Consider the following 14402-nt stretch of genomic DNA (forward strand, 5'->3'; position numbering starts at 1 on the left):
CTTCTGCGCTCTTGCCAATCACTTTTCTCTTTTATTCCCACGATTTTGTTTGGGGGTAATACCTAGGGGGTCTGCCTCTCGCGCGCGCTCTCAAGATCTTCCTCTCTCTCCGGCTCTCACTCTCTGCCTCCCTTGACTCTTTCTAAGATGGACCTACGGAGCTGTCACACCTTTGATCCCCCACGCTCTGCGTGTCCCCCTTGCACCCCCATCTCCTTCCTCCTTCTCGACTCAGCCTGGATAACGGACTCCTCCTGACCGTGTCGAAACTGCCCAGAAAAAGTCTCCCCGCGCTCCGGGACTCCGCCAGCCCCCGGCGTGGGGCCAGAGCCCGCTGGAGAGGCACCACCCGCCCCCGCGCCCGCACGGACCCCGCGCGGGGCCGGCCGAGACCCTCCCACCCCGGGGGCCCGGCGCGCCTGGCCCGCCGGGCCCCGCTGCCCGCGGACCGTTACTTGGCGTGCGGAGAGGCGGCCGGGCGACTCCGGCAAGAAACTTTGAGCCTGGCGGAGGCACAGCCCCGGGGCCCCTCTCCCGCCCTCGCAGTCCCTCTGCCACCCCCGCCCCCACCCCGCGATCCTGCGCGACCCGGCGCCCAGGCCCCCCGCCCTGCCCTCGCCGGACGCTCCCGCAGCCCGGCCGGGGAGCCGGCGGGCCGGGCGCTCGCGGAGCGGGAGGCGGAGGCGGAGGGAGGGCGGAGGCGGGGGCGCCGGGGGCGGCAGAGGTGGGGGCGCTGGGCCCCGGCCGGACCCCGGCGCTCGGAGCCCCCCGGCGCCCGCCGCTCACTTTGCCCGGCACTTCCCCCAACTCCCCACTGTCCAGTCGCCGCGCGCGCCGGGCTCCGGCGCCGGCCGCGGAGGGAGGCTCGCCCGCGAGCCCTGGGCGCCGCCGCCGCCGCCGCCTCGGTTCCTTTTCCCTCTCCCCCTCCTTCTCCCCGGGTCTGGAGCCGCAGAGTGGCCCGGAAAAGTTTGGTTCGGGCCGCTTCTTACCGTTTTTCCTCCTGGGATTGGCTTGTTTGCGTCTCTTGCACCGGGGGCCATCCGCCATGATCGGCTGCTTCATTGATAAGAGCGGATCAGATGGCAGTTCGCATGGACTCGGCGCCCTGCTTCGGCAGCACGCAGGCTCGATCTAGCAACCAAACACAGCGACAATGTGGGCATCGCCCGCGCCCATTGAAACGCGCGCGGGCCGCCCAGGGGAGCCGGGCCAGGGCCCGGGCGAGCACCCATCCGCGCCCCCCAACGCCAAAGCGAAACTTCGGCGGCCCCCTCCCCGCCCCCCGCCCCCAGCCTTGGCCCCGAGGCGCTTTGTGTTTGTTACTGTTTGGTGTGTTGCACCCGCGAGGGGATCAGAGAGACAAGAATTACATCTTCAAAATGAGTCATAACTCCTGACCGTATGAGGGAATGCACACGGCGGTACAGTAAGGCTGCTTGACTCAGGGCTAGGCGGACCCTTTCCTCCGAAAAGTCCTCAGCCCGGCTCGGCAACTTGGGGTGAGGCGAAGCTTGCTTTAGCTCTCATCTTGTCTCACCACCCCCCACCCCATTCCCCAGAGGAAGCAGGCAAACAAACAAACAGCGCGAAACAACCCCCGATGAAGCACACTCGGGCAAGTTGATAATAGTAATTATAGGAAGCCCACTCGCCCCGCGTCCCATCCCCTCCCCTTTCGGAGTTCATCGAGACACTGTCTCTTCCTCCCCCCCCACACCCCCGCCCCCAAATTAGGATTTCCCGTTTCACGCCGCAATAAGAAATATAATTATAAGCCTCTTTGGACACTGTCCCTCCCTCCCCCCCCCCCCACCCCGCCGCCACCTTCTCCACTTTGACAATATTTACTTAAGTATTTCCCCCCACCTCACTCACACACATGCTCCCCCACACTGGTTCCCTTAAATAGTTCCAGTAGAAAATTGTTTTTTCCCCCTCAAGAAAGGAAAGAGAAAGTCCAACCGCTACGACAATACTTTTCAGCCCTACTGAATGATCGTATCCTTTCCGGCTTCGAAACTTTTGTACCTAAAAATCGAGAGAGGCGCTGCATTTTTTCAGCTGAAACTGTCAAAACTTGGAGAAGGGGAACCTCGGAGGCAGGCAGGAGAGGAGGAGAATCCCGAAACTCGATGGAGGTTGGGAAGATGCTGTGCCTCGAGGATTAGTTTAAACAGGGGGCTATAAAAGATGTAACAGATGCAAACTGTAACACAAGGGCCATTAACCCTTTCTCTGCCGACTACACTCGGTCCCCACGCCCCGCACCTATTGTCTCCTGTGCTAGAAGCTTTGCGGAAAACCTGGAAAGTGAGTATCAGTTTCCACACATTTGCTGAGAGGGGTAAGGGCGGGGGGGGGGGGGGGGGTTGCAGAGAGAAAGGGAAGTAAATGATTTAGAAAGCACCTTGAATTTAACCTAGGCATAGTGGCAGCCTTTTAAGTTTGACACATTTTGTCATGTCTTGGCTCTCCTGTGGATTTGAAATTGTTGGGAAAAATCCTGAAATACAGAAATGGACACACAAGTGTCTGGGAAGAAACAGCTGGCCTGTCTGTATTCCTGCTGAGACTTACGCACGATTGCATATAAATACATGTTTAATAAAGTAAGCTGCTAGTTTTATGAGCATGTGTGTGTGAGGGACAGACAGGGCATTTGTGCTGTAAACTTTATCTTTGCCTGTTATTTCTAACTCTGGAGTTAGTAATCTTACCTTCATCATTATAGGGGGAGCATGTGAAATATGTAAGTAGGTGGGAGACACACATTCATGTTAACCGGGATCACCCCTGTTCCTGGGAACTCCTGCTATCTCGACTTTTCAGTGCCAAAGTATGGAATGGGATATTTGAGTGTATCTTCTGTCTCTATATGACTTTGCCACTGGAAATACAATTTCAAAAGTTATCCTTAATTTAAAACCCTAACATCCTGACGGCAGTTTTCTTCCCAGCTGTAGTGAGCCCCCCCCTTTGGTAAACGACTCAAGTTCCATGAGGACTTTCACTTCTTTATTTATCATCACAGAAGTGAGGTGTTACTTCACATATATACACACACAAAGAATGAAATAAAGAAATGAAACTCGCTAAGCAGACAAAAACAGGCAACTTTCTACTTAGAAAACAGCCTTCTTCGGTGGGAAAGGTTGGACTGCCATATCTAAGAGAAAGACTTGCTCCCGAATTTGGTAGGTTTGTGTCCATCAAGTTTTGTAATTATTAACAGGTATTTGCCAAGTTTTAATTGCTGAATACAATGAATTGGAACTAGACGTGAAAACAGAGCAAAATCTCTCCCCTTGAAGAGTTTTTATTCCAACCATACAGTTCTCAATAAAACTTTTCCAAGGCTGGGTAGTAAAAGGCACCTTTGGTTACCTGAATGGACAGGTACAGGGCAAATTATTTGGGGGAGGAAAAAAAGGGGAGAAAAAGAAGGAGAGAGACAGAAGGAGTGCGAGAAAAATCGAAGAAGTCACTCTTGGGAAAAGCTTCCCATAAAGGAGCTAAACCCACCTGAAATTCCTACCCACAGACACTCCTCACTTTAGACTCACATCCCCACTTAAAAGGAGAAAATCATAAAAGGAAGGTGGGGGGGGTGACCATGCCAAAAAGGAATAAAAAGAGAGAAAAGGGGGAAAAAAAAACCTACCTGCGAAGTCTTGTTTGTAGTTTTGGCCAGAAATGGTGAGAAGAAAAAGCATGAAGAAGCCGCGAAGTGTGGGGGAGAAAAAGGTGGAAGCGAAGAAACAGCTCCCGGAGCAAACTGTACAAAACCTCGCCAAGAGTGTCTGGAGGCAGGACCGTTATTCCTGCGGAGCAGGTTAGAACTGATCTCTTTCGGCCACTCCAGGAAACACAAACCTGGGGACGGACTGACGTGTTACGCCTCTTCTAATGACATTTTTTTCTTTTTCTTTTCTGTAGGAGAGAGAGAGACCCTGAAACACGCGCCACCTATCTTTGTGGGGAGGGATAATTGAAGCGCCCTGAGCGTGAGCATCATGTGAAAACGTGATCGCCAAGTTTCTCTCTGGGAAAGGATCTGGGATAGATTATACCTTGAAGTCTCCGCAAACGCTTTAGTGGAAGAAATGAAATTCCACCTCCCTCCCTTCCTCTCTCCCTCCCTCTCGCCTCCCTCCCTCCCTCCCTCCCTCTCTTCTCCACGCCCCCCCTCCCGCCCCCCCCCCCCCACCGTCAAGCCTTTGGCATCATTATCCTCATCACTAAATCCTACAGAGTACAGGGCGGAAAACGGTGCACACCATTCACAGAACTGGAGAACTCTAAGGGGCGAAAGTTAAAGGGAAAGATCCCGGTTCCTCAATCCACATCGCCTCTTCTTATACAGATATCTCTAATAACCAGATTTGAGATGCACATTAAGTTGTGTGGATTTCTCAGCACGGTTTCTGGAACTAAATTTTTTGCCCTTTCTCGTATTATTATTATTATTATTATTTTCTTTCAAGATGCCAGAGCCAGAGGGGGGAAAATTGCTGTATGTGAGCTGCATTTTAGGGCATGTGTGTTGGGGTGTGTGTATGTGATGAACTTCTGGATTGGATCCCAATACTAAAAAGTGGGTTGGCATTTTTAAAAAGGGTCTCTAAGTAAATTAACATAGAGCGCTGAGTTGACCGATCTCTGAATCTCTCTGCATCTCAAGGAGACCTCACTACAAAGTGAGGGAGTGTGTGGAGGGAGGCAGGAGGAAAAGGAGAAAGGCCATAGAGGAATTTAGCAGGGAAGGAAGAGCACGATATTAAACGGCATGGGGTCTAAGTTTTGGAGTATATATTTTTTGATATTGCAATTAAAGTAAAATTAAAAAGAAAAGACTCCACCTTTGCTCTGAAGGGATTGGTTATGTAAATATGGAAGGGATTTCCTGGAGAATACAGCTTTCTACTGTATGGTTAATTAAATAATCACTCAAAAGCTTCCAACGTGACGCTTCTGTCGTAATCCAATCAGGTTACATAGGTCCTAAACAAGAAAGATATTTTCCACATCTGGAAGTCAGCAATTTAGCAAGTACTGCACATTATTAACCAATTCAGAGCCTACTTCCCAGGGGAATTTTTTTTGAAGTTTAAGTGTTCTTAACCAATGCTCTGCTGTTTTGTTAATCAAAAAGCTGGTTTACACTGCACATAATTGGAACTAATATAGAAGTAAATAAAGACAGCCAAATTTGAGGATGCTGAGCACAGGCATTTATCGGAAAAGGAAGAAATCTCTTAGCCTCCAGTGGTTCAGGCTCAATTTCTTAAAGAACTGTGAGGCTTTTTTTTTTTTTTTTTTTTAAAGAGTGAAAGTGCTTGTGAACCTCAGAGCACAAATAAACTTTCAGTCCCACAGTCTTGGACTTCTTTGCAAAGGTAAAGGTGGAGGTGTCAAGAGGACTGAAGGACAGCCTCATGCCATATTTTTTTTTTCTGCTTTAATATTGTTAATATGTTACAGCCCCCAGTTTTCAGTCTGATGAAACCTGAAACAAATAACACCCTGATCCAACACTAGACTTTTACTCACATTAAGATAAACTGCTTTGAACTGTACTTTGAATGTGTGCCTAAAGCAAGACTTTGAATGCAAGAGTCACTGGCAATTGCACTCAAGAGGAGGGAAAAGCCAGCCCTTGGTTTGCCCCATCCACATCCCAGAGGTGCGCAGCTTTGTATTTTGTATGTTTATTGGGGAGGGGGCAATAGCCACCCAGCATGACCACAACCAATACTTACTTTAGGATGTGAGGAAGTACATTTTCACAGTTGATTACAGACTCACCTCTTTGCTACCTTAAGCATTTATTACAATGAGAATCATCTCCCCCACCCCACTCAGATAATTTACTTATAGAGGAGCATTCGAGATCACCAGCCTAAAATTTAATAATAAAAAAAAGAAAATTAAAAGATTTCCACCATGGGTCAGGCACATTCTCAGTTTTATGCTTTACATTTCTTTAATATTCCTATCTCTATAAATATATGACTTATCAAGTTTCTCCTCTGAGATTTACTTCTATCATTAATATCCTTTTTAAAAATTCTCACTTTCCCCCACTTTTTTATTAAAAAAAAAATCGAGTCTAGCTTTCTGTAGAAGTTTGCATTTCAGCGTTTCCTCTCCCATTTCCAGGACAAAGGTGTTCCTGGCATGGAGTAATTCCAGGTAAGACTCCACCTGAGGACCCCAGGGAGCCACTGGAGCTTACAGCCCAGACGTACACTCAGTGGTAAACCTCAGGTCAAAGAATCCTATCAAACGGCTAACAAAGCACTTGTCTTTATTATGTATATTAATGTCAGGTTACTTAAGATCTGACTTAAAAAAAAAAAAAAAAGACAAGTATTTCCATTAAAAAGAGCTAATCATCTGATTACTCTGGGTTCAGTAATTGTTCGAGTGGCAGGAGACAGCCCCAGTACTTAGCACGGGTAGTTCCGACGTGCAAGTATTTGAATTGGGGTTAAAAAAAAAAGCAATCTTTCAGGTTCCCATCAAGGTGGATATTTGGACGGTGGCACGCGAAGCGTCCCCACGAGGGGTGAGCGCGCTGGTGGGTTGCCCTCCTCCCCCGCCAGGCACGCCCCCGACACTCCCCTCCCCATTTGACCAAGAGAGTTCCCACAACAGCAGAGGCGGTGGGATCGGAGGAAGCCGGGATATAAATATGTTCGGAACACTCCCTTAGTCCGAAGGCCAGGTCGGGGACAATGGGGATCGTGGGATCAGCGGGATGCTGGAGCGCAGGACGCAGGGAAAAGTCGAGAGAGGACTAGGAGCTACTAGCTTTCGGCTCCTTACACAGCAAAGCAAGTCCTGCAGATGAATCGCTGCTTCCCGGGCTTTCTTCCCCATTAATAATCTATTTCGAGATTAGCGCAGACCAAGGGGATTAAAACAACAGATACATGCAAATGTGAAATAATATTGCAATGCAATGGACATGGACGAGAGAAAATAATGCTTTAAGATTTCTTTGGGTAAAACAAACTGCCTCCCTCAGAATTCCCTCCACCCAGGCAGCGTGTGAAGATGCACTTCTGTTTTCCAATTCCCTCCAGCCAGGACCTGGTGCCTGTCCCCCCATTCACCTCTGTCTGTCAGTTTCCTTAACTCTCCAAGCCGCTCCCCTTTTCTCCCCTGCCCCCAGCTCCCCTTGTCGGCCCAGATGCCCGAAGAGATACAGTGCTTCTGCCCCTGAACACACAGACTGTAGCAGGAATTCGAATTTGGCCATAGCTAATGATTTTTTTTTTTAAGCAAATTCTGTTTATTTTGTACCATGTGGAGAAAAAAAAAAGGAACCTATTCTCTTTTTGAAACGGAATTGATCTTTCATCCAGAGGAATTATTTCGACCGTGCTGTTACACAGGAGGTGGGCAACTTCTTTTAGAGTTGCAAGGAAAGGGTGATAAGGGGGACCCCTGCAATCGGGGTGTGTTGAGGGGGTGGGGGGCGGCAGGGGTCCAAGCCAAGTCAAACGGTTTTCTCACGTGCGAACTCGCAATCCAATCCATTCGGAGTTGAGCCTAGGATAGGAGGGGAAAGTCTATTTAAAAAAAAAAAAATCAGGAGCATCTCTCTGAGAAGCCCTTTCAAACAAAATCAAAACAGGACCAGAGAATCTCAGACCGTCTCTAACATCCCTGCTGCGAGGCCCGCGGGCTCTGGAATCTCGCACGTCACCTGGCCCCAGCAGGGCGGCCAGCTGAGCGGTTCATTTTATTTTTTTATTTTTTGAAGTTAAGGCTGAATCTCGGCTTCAGAGCTTTTTTTTTTTTGCCAGCGTCTCCACTGACAGGAACCAGCAAACTTCAGGACTCAAATAAGCGTCTTAATTTATTGATGCAAAACAGGTCTGCTGGTCGCCCCCAGCTCTCCGCGCTCTCTGTCCCCCACGCCCCCAGCTTCGGTCCCTTCATTTGATCGCAGGGTAAGGCCCCCGCAGTACCGGCGGAGGAGCACGTGGGAGGGGGGTTCTGCCCCCGCCCGCCGGGAGCCCCGCGACCCCCGCCCCGCGGCCGGGTCAGCTGACCTGGCTCGCTGGCCGGCTCCCCGCCCGCCGCCCTGTTTCCGGTCCCCGGGGTCCGCTAGCTGCGCGCGGAGCGGGAGCGGCCGCGGCCGGGAGGTGATGCTGGGGGCTGATTACCATGAGAAAGCCTGTGCCTGGAAAAGCCTCCTCCACGCGACTGTCAATCTCACCGAGGGGTGGGAGGGGGGCGGAAAGGGCCCTGTAGGAGTCACCAGAAAACTTGGAGTAAGTTGGAGGCGACGCAGGCCCGAGGAGGTGGCTTTCGCATCAACTTGGAAGGCTGTGGCGTTAAGGGCGCGGACGCCAGCAGCCTCGCCTGGGAACTGAAAAACCCCGAATCCTTTCTTCCCTTCTTTCGTCCCTCTTGCCATCCTTTCAGCCCTCCCTGCCCTTTATCCTTGTTTTCTTGAAATTCTTTCCCAATTGCATTTCCTACAGGATCCTATCTGTCTCCCTTTTGCAATCCCTTGTTTTGTTTCTTAAGATCTCCTCTCGCTCTGATTCTTTTCTGCCTCCTCTATGTGTCCAGATTTATCATTTCGTTTTGAAAACACAGTGTTTCATATGTAATTAATCTACCAGCAGGAGGTCAGGGACACCCTGACTAAAATAACTCCCTGGGTCATCACAGAACAAGTTCCCCAGGTGTTAGTGAAAAGTAAAATAATAATAGTAATAAAATAAATATAAATCTATATCTCGGTAATCATAATGTCTCCTTATCCTGAATTACCATATCAGCTCAAATTGGCTTCTTTTTTTCTTAAAAGATAGAATCTTCCTGGAGGAAAAATGAATAATACTTGATAAAGGGAAATTCTTTAGTTTTAAAGCAATGTGAAAAAAATTTCTCATTTATGGTGGTATTTTAGCAATGCTCAACAGACTTTAGAAATTACAATAGGTAATTTAAAGAAACTTAAGCTGTGCTTTTTCCTTTAATGACTGTTTGGAAAGTGTAAAAAATTTCTAAAGCACCCCTGCCTTTCAGGAATATTGATCAGTTCAGAGAAAAACATCATGTCCTGTATTTTGTAGAGGCTAAGCAAATTCACAACTTCAGTTGTTGGGTTGTTTTCTTGGCCAGTTGCCCTATTGCCTAGCAAGTGAGTTAACGTGGAGCTGTGTATGTCATGAATGTGATTCTGGTTTTAGTTTTACTTATTTTTTTTCTGTCTTTCATTCATTTTGAGTATGTTGTTCTCCTATTAAAATTCAGAGTTTGCACTTGTTTGTGATTTGTTTACTTTGTTGGATTTTTAAAACTTGTTAGTAGTCAATTGAACATGTATATTAAACCCTTTTTAGGCCAAGAAAAATAAAGATGCATTAGAAAGATGCCTTTTATGCTTCATAATTATTAATTGACATTTTATGATGAATAATTAATCATTTGAATAATTTTGGTATCTCTGATCTGAACACATATTTGCATATCTAATGCTTGGTTTTAACTGTGTTTTTAAAAAAATTCATCCTCTCAGGACGAAGAAACAAAATAACATTTTAATGTAAAATTTCTCTTCAACACTTGTAAAAGTTTATTTATTGAGTTGTACTATTCTTTCTAGATATCCATAAAACTTCTTAACACTTTGTTAATCATTTATGTAGCAATCATATACAAACATGTGACAGACTGCAATTAATTAGGAAAAACAATACCCTATGTAAAATCAAGTCACTCTCCTCCCCAAAGGAAGAGATGTGCACTAATTATGCACCATTTTTTCTTACTGGAATTTGGTTATTGAACTTTTTGGTTGTGTCTATTTACACAAGTCAGAAAGTGGAAATTGAGGTAATTGATAAATAATTCATACATGAATTTAAGATATTTTTTATTTTTACTTAATAACATATGGGTTGATTTGAAATTATTTTAAAATGATCAAGCAAGCCTATCCCTGATATTTTTATACCCTGTGTCAGTTTAAGTTCAAAAAAGCTATTTTGAGTACTAACCCTGCAGGTTAACCTGTGTGATTACTGGTAAGTACTAGAAATGTATATTCTTGTGGGTACACTAATAATGTCTGTTCTTCTGAGTTTTAATAAGAATTAAAGTATTGTCTGAAATGTCACTATAGTGTAACTTTATTATCATAATGAAAAGATTGAAAAAATAACATGGAACATATAGATCAATTAAAGACAATTTTGACTGGTAAAAACAACTATTTCCCTTTTAGTATCATTCATCATTTTTCTGTTGAGAAATGAGTGCTGTGTTATTAAAGTGAAGAAATAAGATGAAAAGCATCATCGGGTTTTTGGGTGGTTTACAGTTCTTTAGACCTCTTCAGAGAATGTAAAGCCACCGATATGAAAATAGTATTTTTTATTCTGTTACTTAAGGAGTTAATTTATTGTATTCAGTATGATCATAATTTGTTTATAAATGTCAGATTTCTTTTAGTCCGAATGTATGAACTTGAAGTTTCTCATGTTCTTTAGTAACGTATTCTCTCTGACTGTAAGGGTTAAATATGTAGAAGCTCAGAAGCAGTCTTGAGTAAGACTTCTGAGAAAAAAAAGGGCAAACTTACAAATTTGGAGACCAGGAATTTGGCTGTCAGAGCACTGTTTGTTGTAAGATCATTCATAATGAACTGAGCATTTCCTTTTGGAATTGTAGTTATCCTGAGGTTTGTGTTAATTCTAAATACCTATAGTGGGAGAGAAAATCAGTTTACTAATGGAAAATGAAATTCATTAGTCTCTTAAACAAAGAATAGACCAGATTTTCTTCTTGACGCATAAGCTGAAAAATCAATGTAAATGCTAAAGGGAAAAAACTACTGCGATATTTAATCCTAATACTGACTTCTTGTTTTCCTTAAAATTCCCCCAAACACTTAAAGGGTCCCTTAATTGTTTCCTTTCTCAAAGGAGCCATTCCATGCTTCTTTCACATCAAAACTACCAAAAGGGCCATTTGGACATTAGCCTAGGGACTTAGAGTGACCAGTACCTTTTTCTTTTTTTCCTTTGTAAGCAAAATGGGGCCAGAAACTATTTGCACCTACAGATTGTTTAGTGACCTGGAAATAACTTCATGATGCTTTGTGATCTTCAATAATCCTTGTTCTATTAAAAGGTCAAATTATAAGTCTTGTTTGTTAGTTCTAATTTTGCACTGTTCTAAAAGTGATTTATTATTATTATCTTTTTTTGCAGTCATATTTCAGGTACTTAAATACAACAACCTTACTCTGAAAAATTATTCTCTATGTGATAATCACAACTATGAAATAATAATAGCCAAGAGAGGAACCTGCTTTTCTAGCCTACCCTTTTCTAGTTGTAGATGTGACCTAGGGGAAATCAGTGACTTTCTCTGGAATTCAAGTGTCTGATTCTTCATGGGCCTTTAAATCTGCCAGACTCATCCTTTTGACAGACACCACAGACAGGTGACATCCAATGTCTTCTCACCTTTAGCAGATGTCCTTCTGAGCCTCTCGTGTCCACCCACTCTGCATATTGCATTGTGGCCTCTTGCAGACCTCCTAATGACTTGGTTAGCACTTGCTTTTCCATGTGTGGCTTATTTTGCCATTTGGATCTAACACCTAGGCTCATTTTTGCAGTTGCAGGATTGGTGCAGGTAGAATGGTTTCTCTGGCTTTGTTGTCTCTGGTTTCCCAGACAAAGTATCTTTCCTATTTCTGTCTTCTCACCAGGACCCTTGAGTTAGGGATGCTCCTGTGAACAGTTTCCTGCTAGTTCACACTGGTCCCAGGCCTGGCCCAAGCACAGGACAAGTTAGTGATGAAGGAGAGATCATGATACAAGCACATCTGGGAATTGTTTTTATTTCTTATGTAATTTTTGAATTGCTTGTTGACTGAGAACTGAATCTCAAAGATTCCTTGTATTCTCCTCAATTACAGCATATTGTAGTGGCAAAGATATAGGCTTTGAAATTAGATCAACTGGATTTGACTCCCTGCTTTGTGAGTACTAATTGTGTATTGAGGATGAGATATTAAGCCCCTGTGAACCTCATTTTTAAAATGAGCAGAAGAGGACTTAAATTTAAGCTGGCTGTGGTGAAAAAATATGACATAAATGGACAGTGTCTGATACAGGGTAGGCATATCAATAAATAGAAATTCCCTCTCATGAATTATCTGAAAAATAAATGAAGTTAAATTATAGAAAAAACAGAGTGAATGTAGCATATATTTTAGGTGATACTTATTTCATAATTTTAAATGATTTGATTGCCATTTATTTACTTATTTTAATTACTTTATGATTTTATTAGGAATTGTTTAACTGGTTCCTGCGTGTTACAGAAATCAGTGCTTACTTAGAACAATTGAAGTAATGTGGAATTTCTCAACTTCTAGTGGAAAAGGTGGAGTGCTCGTGATTCTAAGCATCACAGTTCTAACCTCTGAGATGAATAAATGTTCTTTACCATTTGATTATGCATTTCACACTTCTGTTTACAATTGTAAGAACAAATATTTTTTCCATGTAATTCTCCCTATATGGCCTGACATGAGAGGAAGCCCTCTTGCAGCTTCGTGTGGCCAAGAAATGTCAAAGATCACTCATTCAAGGTAAAAAGCAGTTCTCAGTACTGTTCAAAGCTCTGTACTCACTCTTAATGCAGACTTCTCAAGTTTGAAGGAACTAGGAAGGGAGTAGAAGGGAAGGAATAGTACTGAGAAAGTTTGCCTCCAGTATCTTCTTCCCACACCCTAGCTGAGTGCTGAAACATCTGCTTAAAAAGGGAAAAAAAGAAGTAAGAATACATATATATACATATATATATATACATATATGTATGTATGTTTGTATGTATGTATGTATATCTAAAGACGTTGCTTCACTCTGCTGCCTGCAAATTCAGGAGTAGGGTTGTGTCAGCAGGCCCTGGCAGGATCTATTGTGTATGTGACTTTTCTACCCTATGCCCTAGAAAGGAGAGTGTCACGGGAGGACCGGGCTGTGGACACAGGGAGCATATTGTTCCAATGGTTCTGCTACAGTGCAAAGCCGTCTTCTTTTTTTTTCCTCTTTGGAACTAACTTTGCTACACAGGCAAAAAAAACCTATTCCTATTAGGTTTTTCCTTGGCCATTGTGGAACCATAAGTATGGCTCCTGTGGCAAGGGGGTAATTTTTCTGGACTGAGGGAAGCTGGCTTACCTATTGTTCTTGGCACATGGCTAGCACCCTTCTAGACAAGAGGGACAGAACAAAGCTGAAAGTTCACAGAAAAGACTAGGCCTTTTAAAACAAGGACAAAAAGTTAAAACCTTGTCCTTCTAAAGTTTGGTTGATATATCTGCTGTGCATTTGAGATTTCATTTTTAAAAAATCTGCATGATCCTGAGTTGTATTATTACCTACCACCATTTAGCCTGTATATGAGATATTGAGAAGTTATTTATAATAATTTGCTATAGTTCATTCTGTAGAGATGATCTCTACTGAAGTTTTGTTTCTGTTGGTAAGGATTCTTGTGTAGTTGTGTAGTTCAAGGCTAGGTGAAATATGCTTGCAAATGTCATTTGAAATCACATGGACTTTGAATTTGGGGGCAAAGTAATGCTTTTTTTTTTTTTTTTTTTTTTTTTAACAATATTAAAGCAAAGTACCGTCATTTGGAAATTTTTAAACCATTGCTTCATTTGGGATCTATAAATAGTAATTTATTTGACAAAGTAAGGTGATCTGTCACCAATGTATCTTTCCCAATCCCTTGGAATAGTGCCTATTTATAGGAAATATTTGTTGCTGCTTGTGCCATTCATTAAGAAGCTTTAAAGGGATGTAAACTGATCTCCCTGGTGGCTCAGCAGTAATGAATCTGACTGCAATCCGGGAGATGCGCGATACTCAAGATTGATACCTGGGTTGGGAAGATCCCCTGGAGCAGGGCATGGCAACCCACTCTAGTATTCTTGTCTGGAGAATCCCATGGACAGAGAAGCCTGATGGGTTATAGTCTGTAGGGTCACAAAGAGTCGACAGGACTGAGCAAGCATGCACAAGCTGATCTATTTTACACTTCTAAAGAACTGAGATAAGAATGAGGATTGTGGGAATTCCCTGACAGTCCAGTAGTTAGTACCCTGAGCTTTCACTGCTGAAGGCAAGCGTTCAGTCACTCGTCAGGGAACTAAGATCCTGCAAGTCAAAATGCATGGCTTAAAAAAAAAGAGGATGGATGAGCGTAGCATGGAACGCTTAGACATACACAACCTCCTTTCGTCAAATTATGTATCATATTACATTTTATTAATATAACAAACTGTTTTATTCCCTTTCTTGTGCATCAGGTTACATGTTCTGGAAAAAAAATGGAGGAACAAATGTATA

At 44.1% G+C, this 14402-nt stretch overlaps 1 protein-coding gene across 3 annotated transcripts in view; it reads right to left on the reverse strand.

The window, feature by feature from the left end:
* Window positions 1-3794, reverse strand: part of ZEB2 (zinc finger E-box binding homeobox 2) — a 135090-nt gene extending 131296 nt beyond the window's left edge. The window contains exons 1-2 of one of the 3 annotated variants that reach the window (XM_065931488.1): window positions 3662-3794; window positions 990-1131 (exon numbers count right to left, since the gene is read on the reverse strand). In XM_065931488.1, the coding sequence (XP_065787560.1) occupies window positions 990-1062 (73 nt within the window). In that variant the 5' untranslated portion in view covers window positions 1063-1131; window positions 3662-3794. Of the gene's footprint in view, window positions 1-989; window positions 1132-1398; window positions 1556-2028; window positions 2093-3661 lie in introns of those variants that run through there. The other 2 variants (XM_065931489.1, XM_065931490.1) reach the window with 2 other exon arrangements.
* Window positions 3795-14402: the final 10608 nt, after the last annotated feature.

The sequence above is a fragment of the Muntiacus reevesi genome, chromosome 3, assembly GCF_963930625.1.
Source record: "Muntiacus reevesi chromosome 3, mMunRee1.1, whole genome shotgun sequence".
Classification (NCBI taxonomy): domain Eukaryota; kingdom Metazoa; phylum Chordata; class Mammalia; order Artiodactyla; family Cervidae; genus Muntiacus; species Muntiacus reevesi.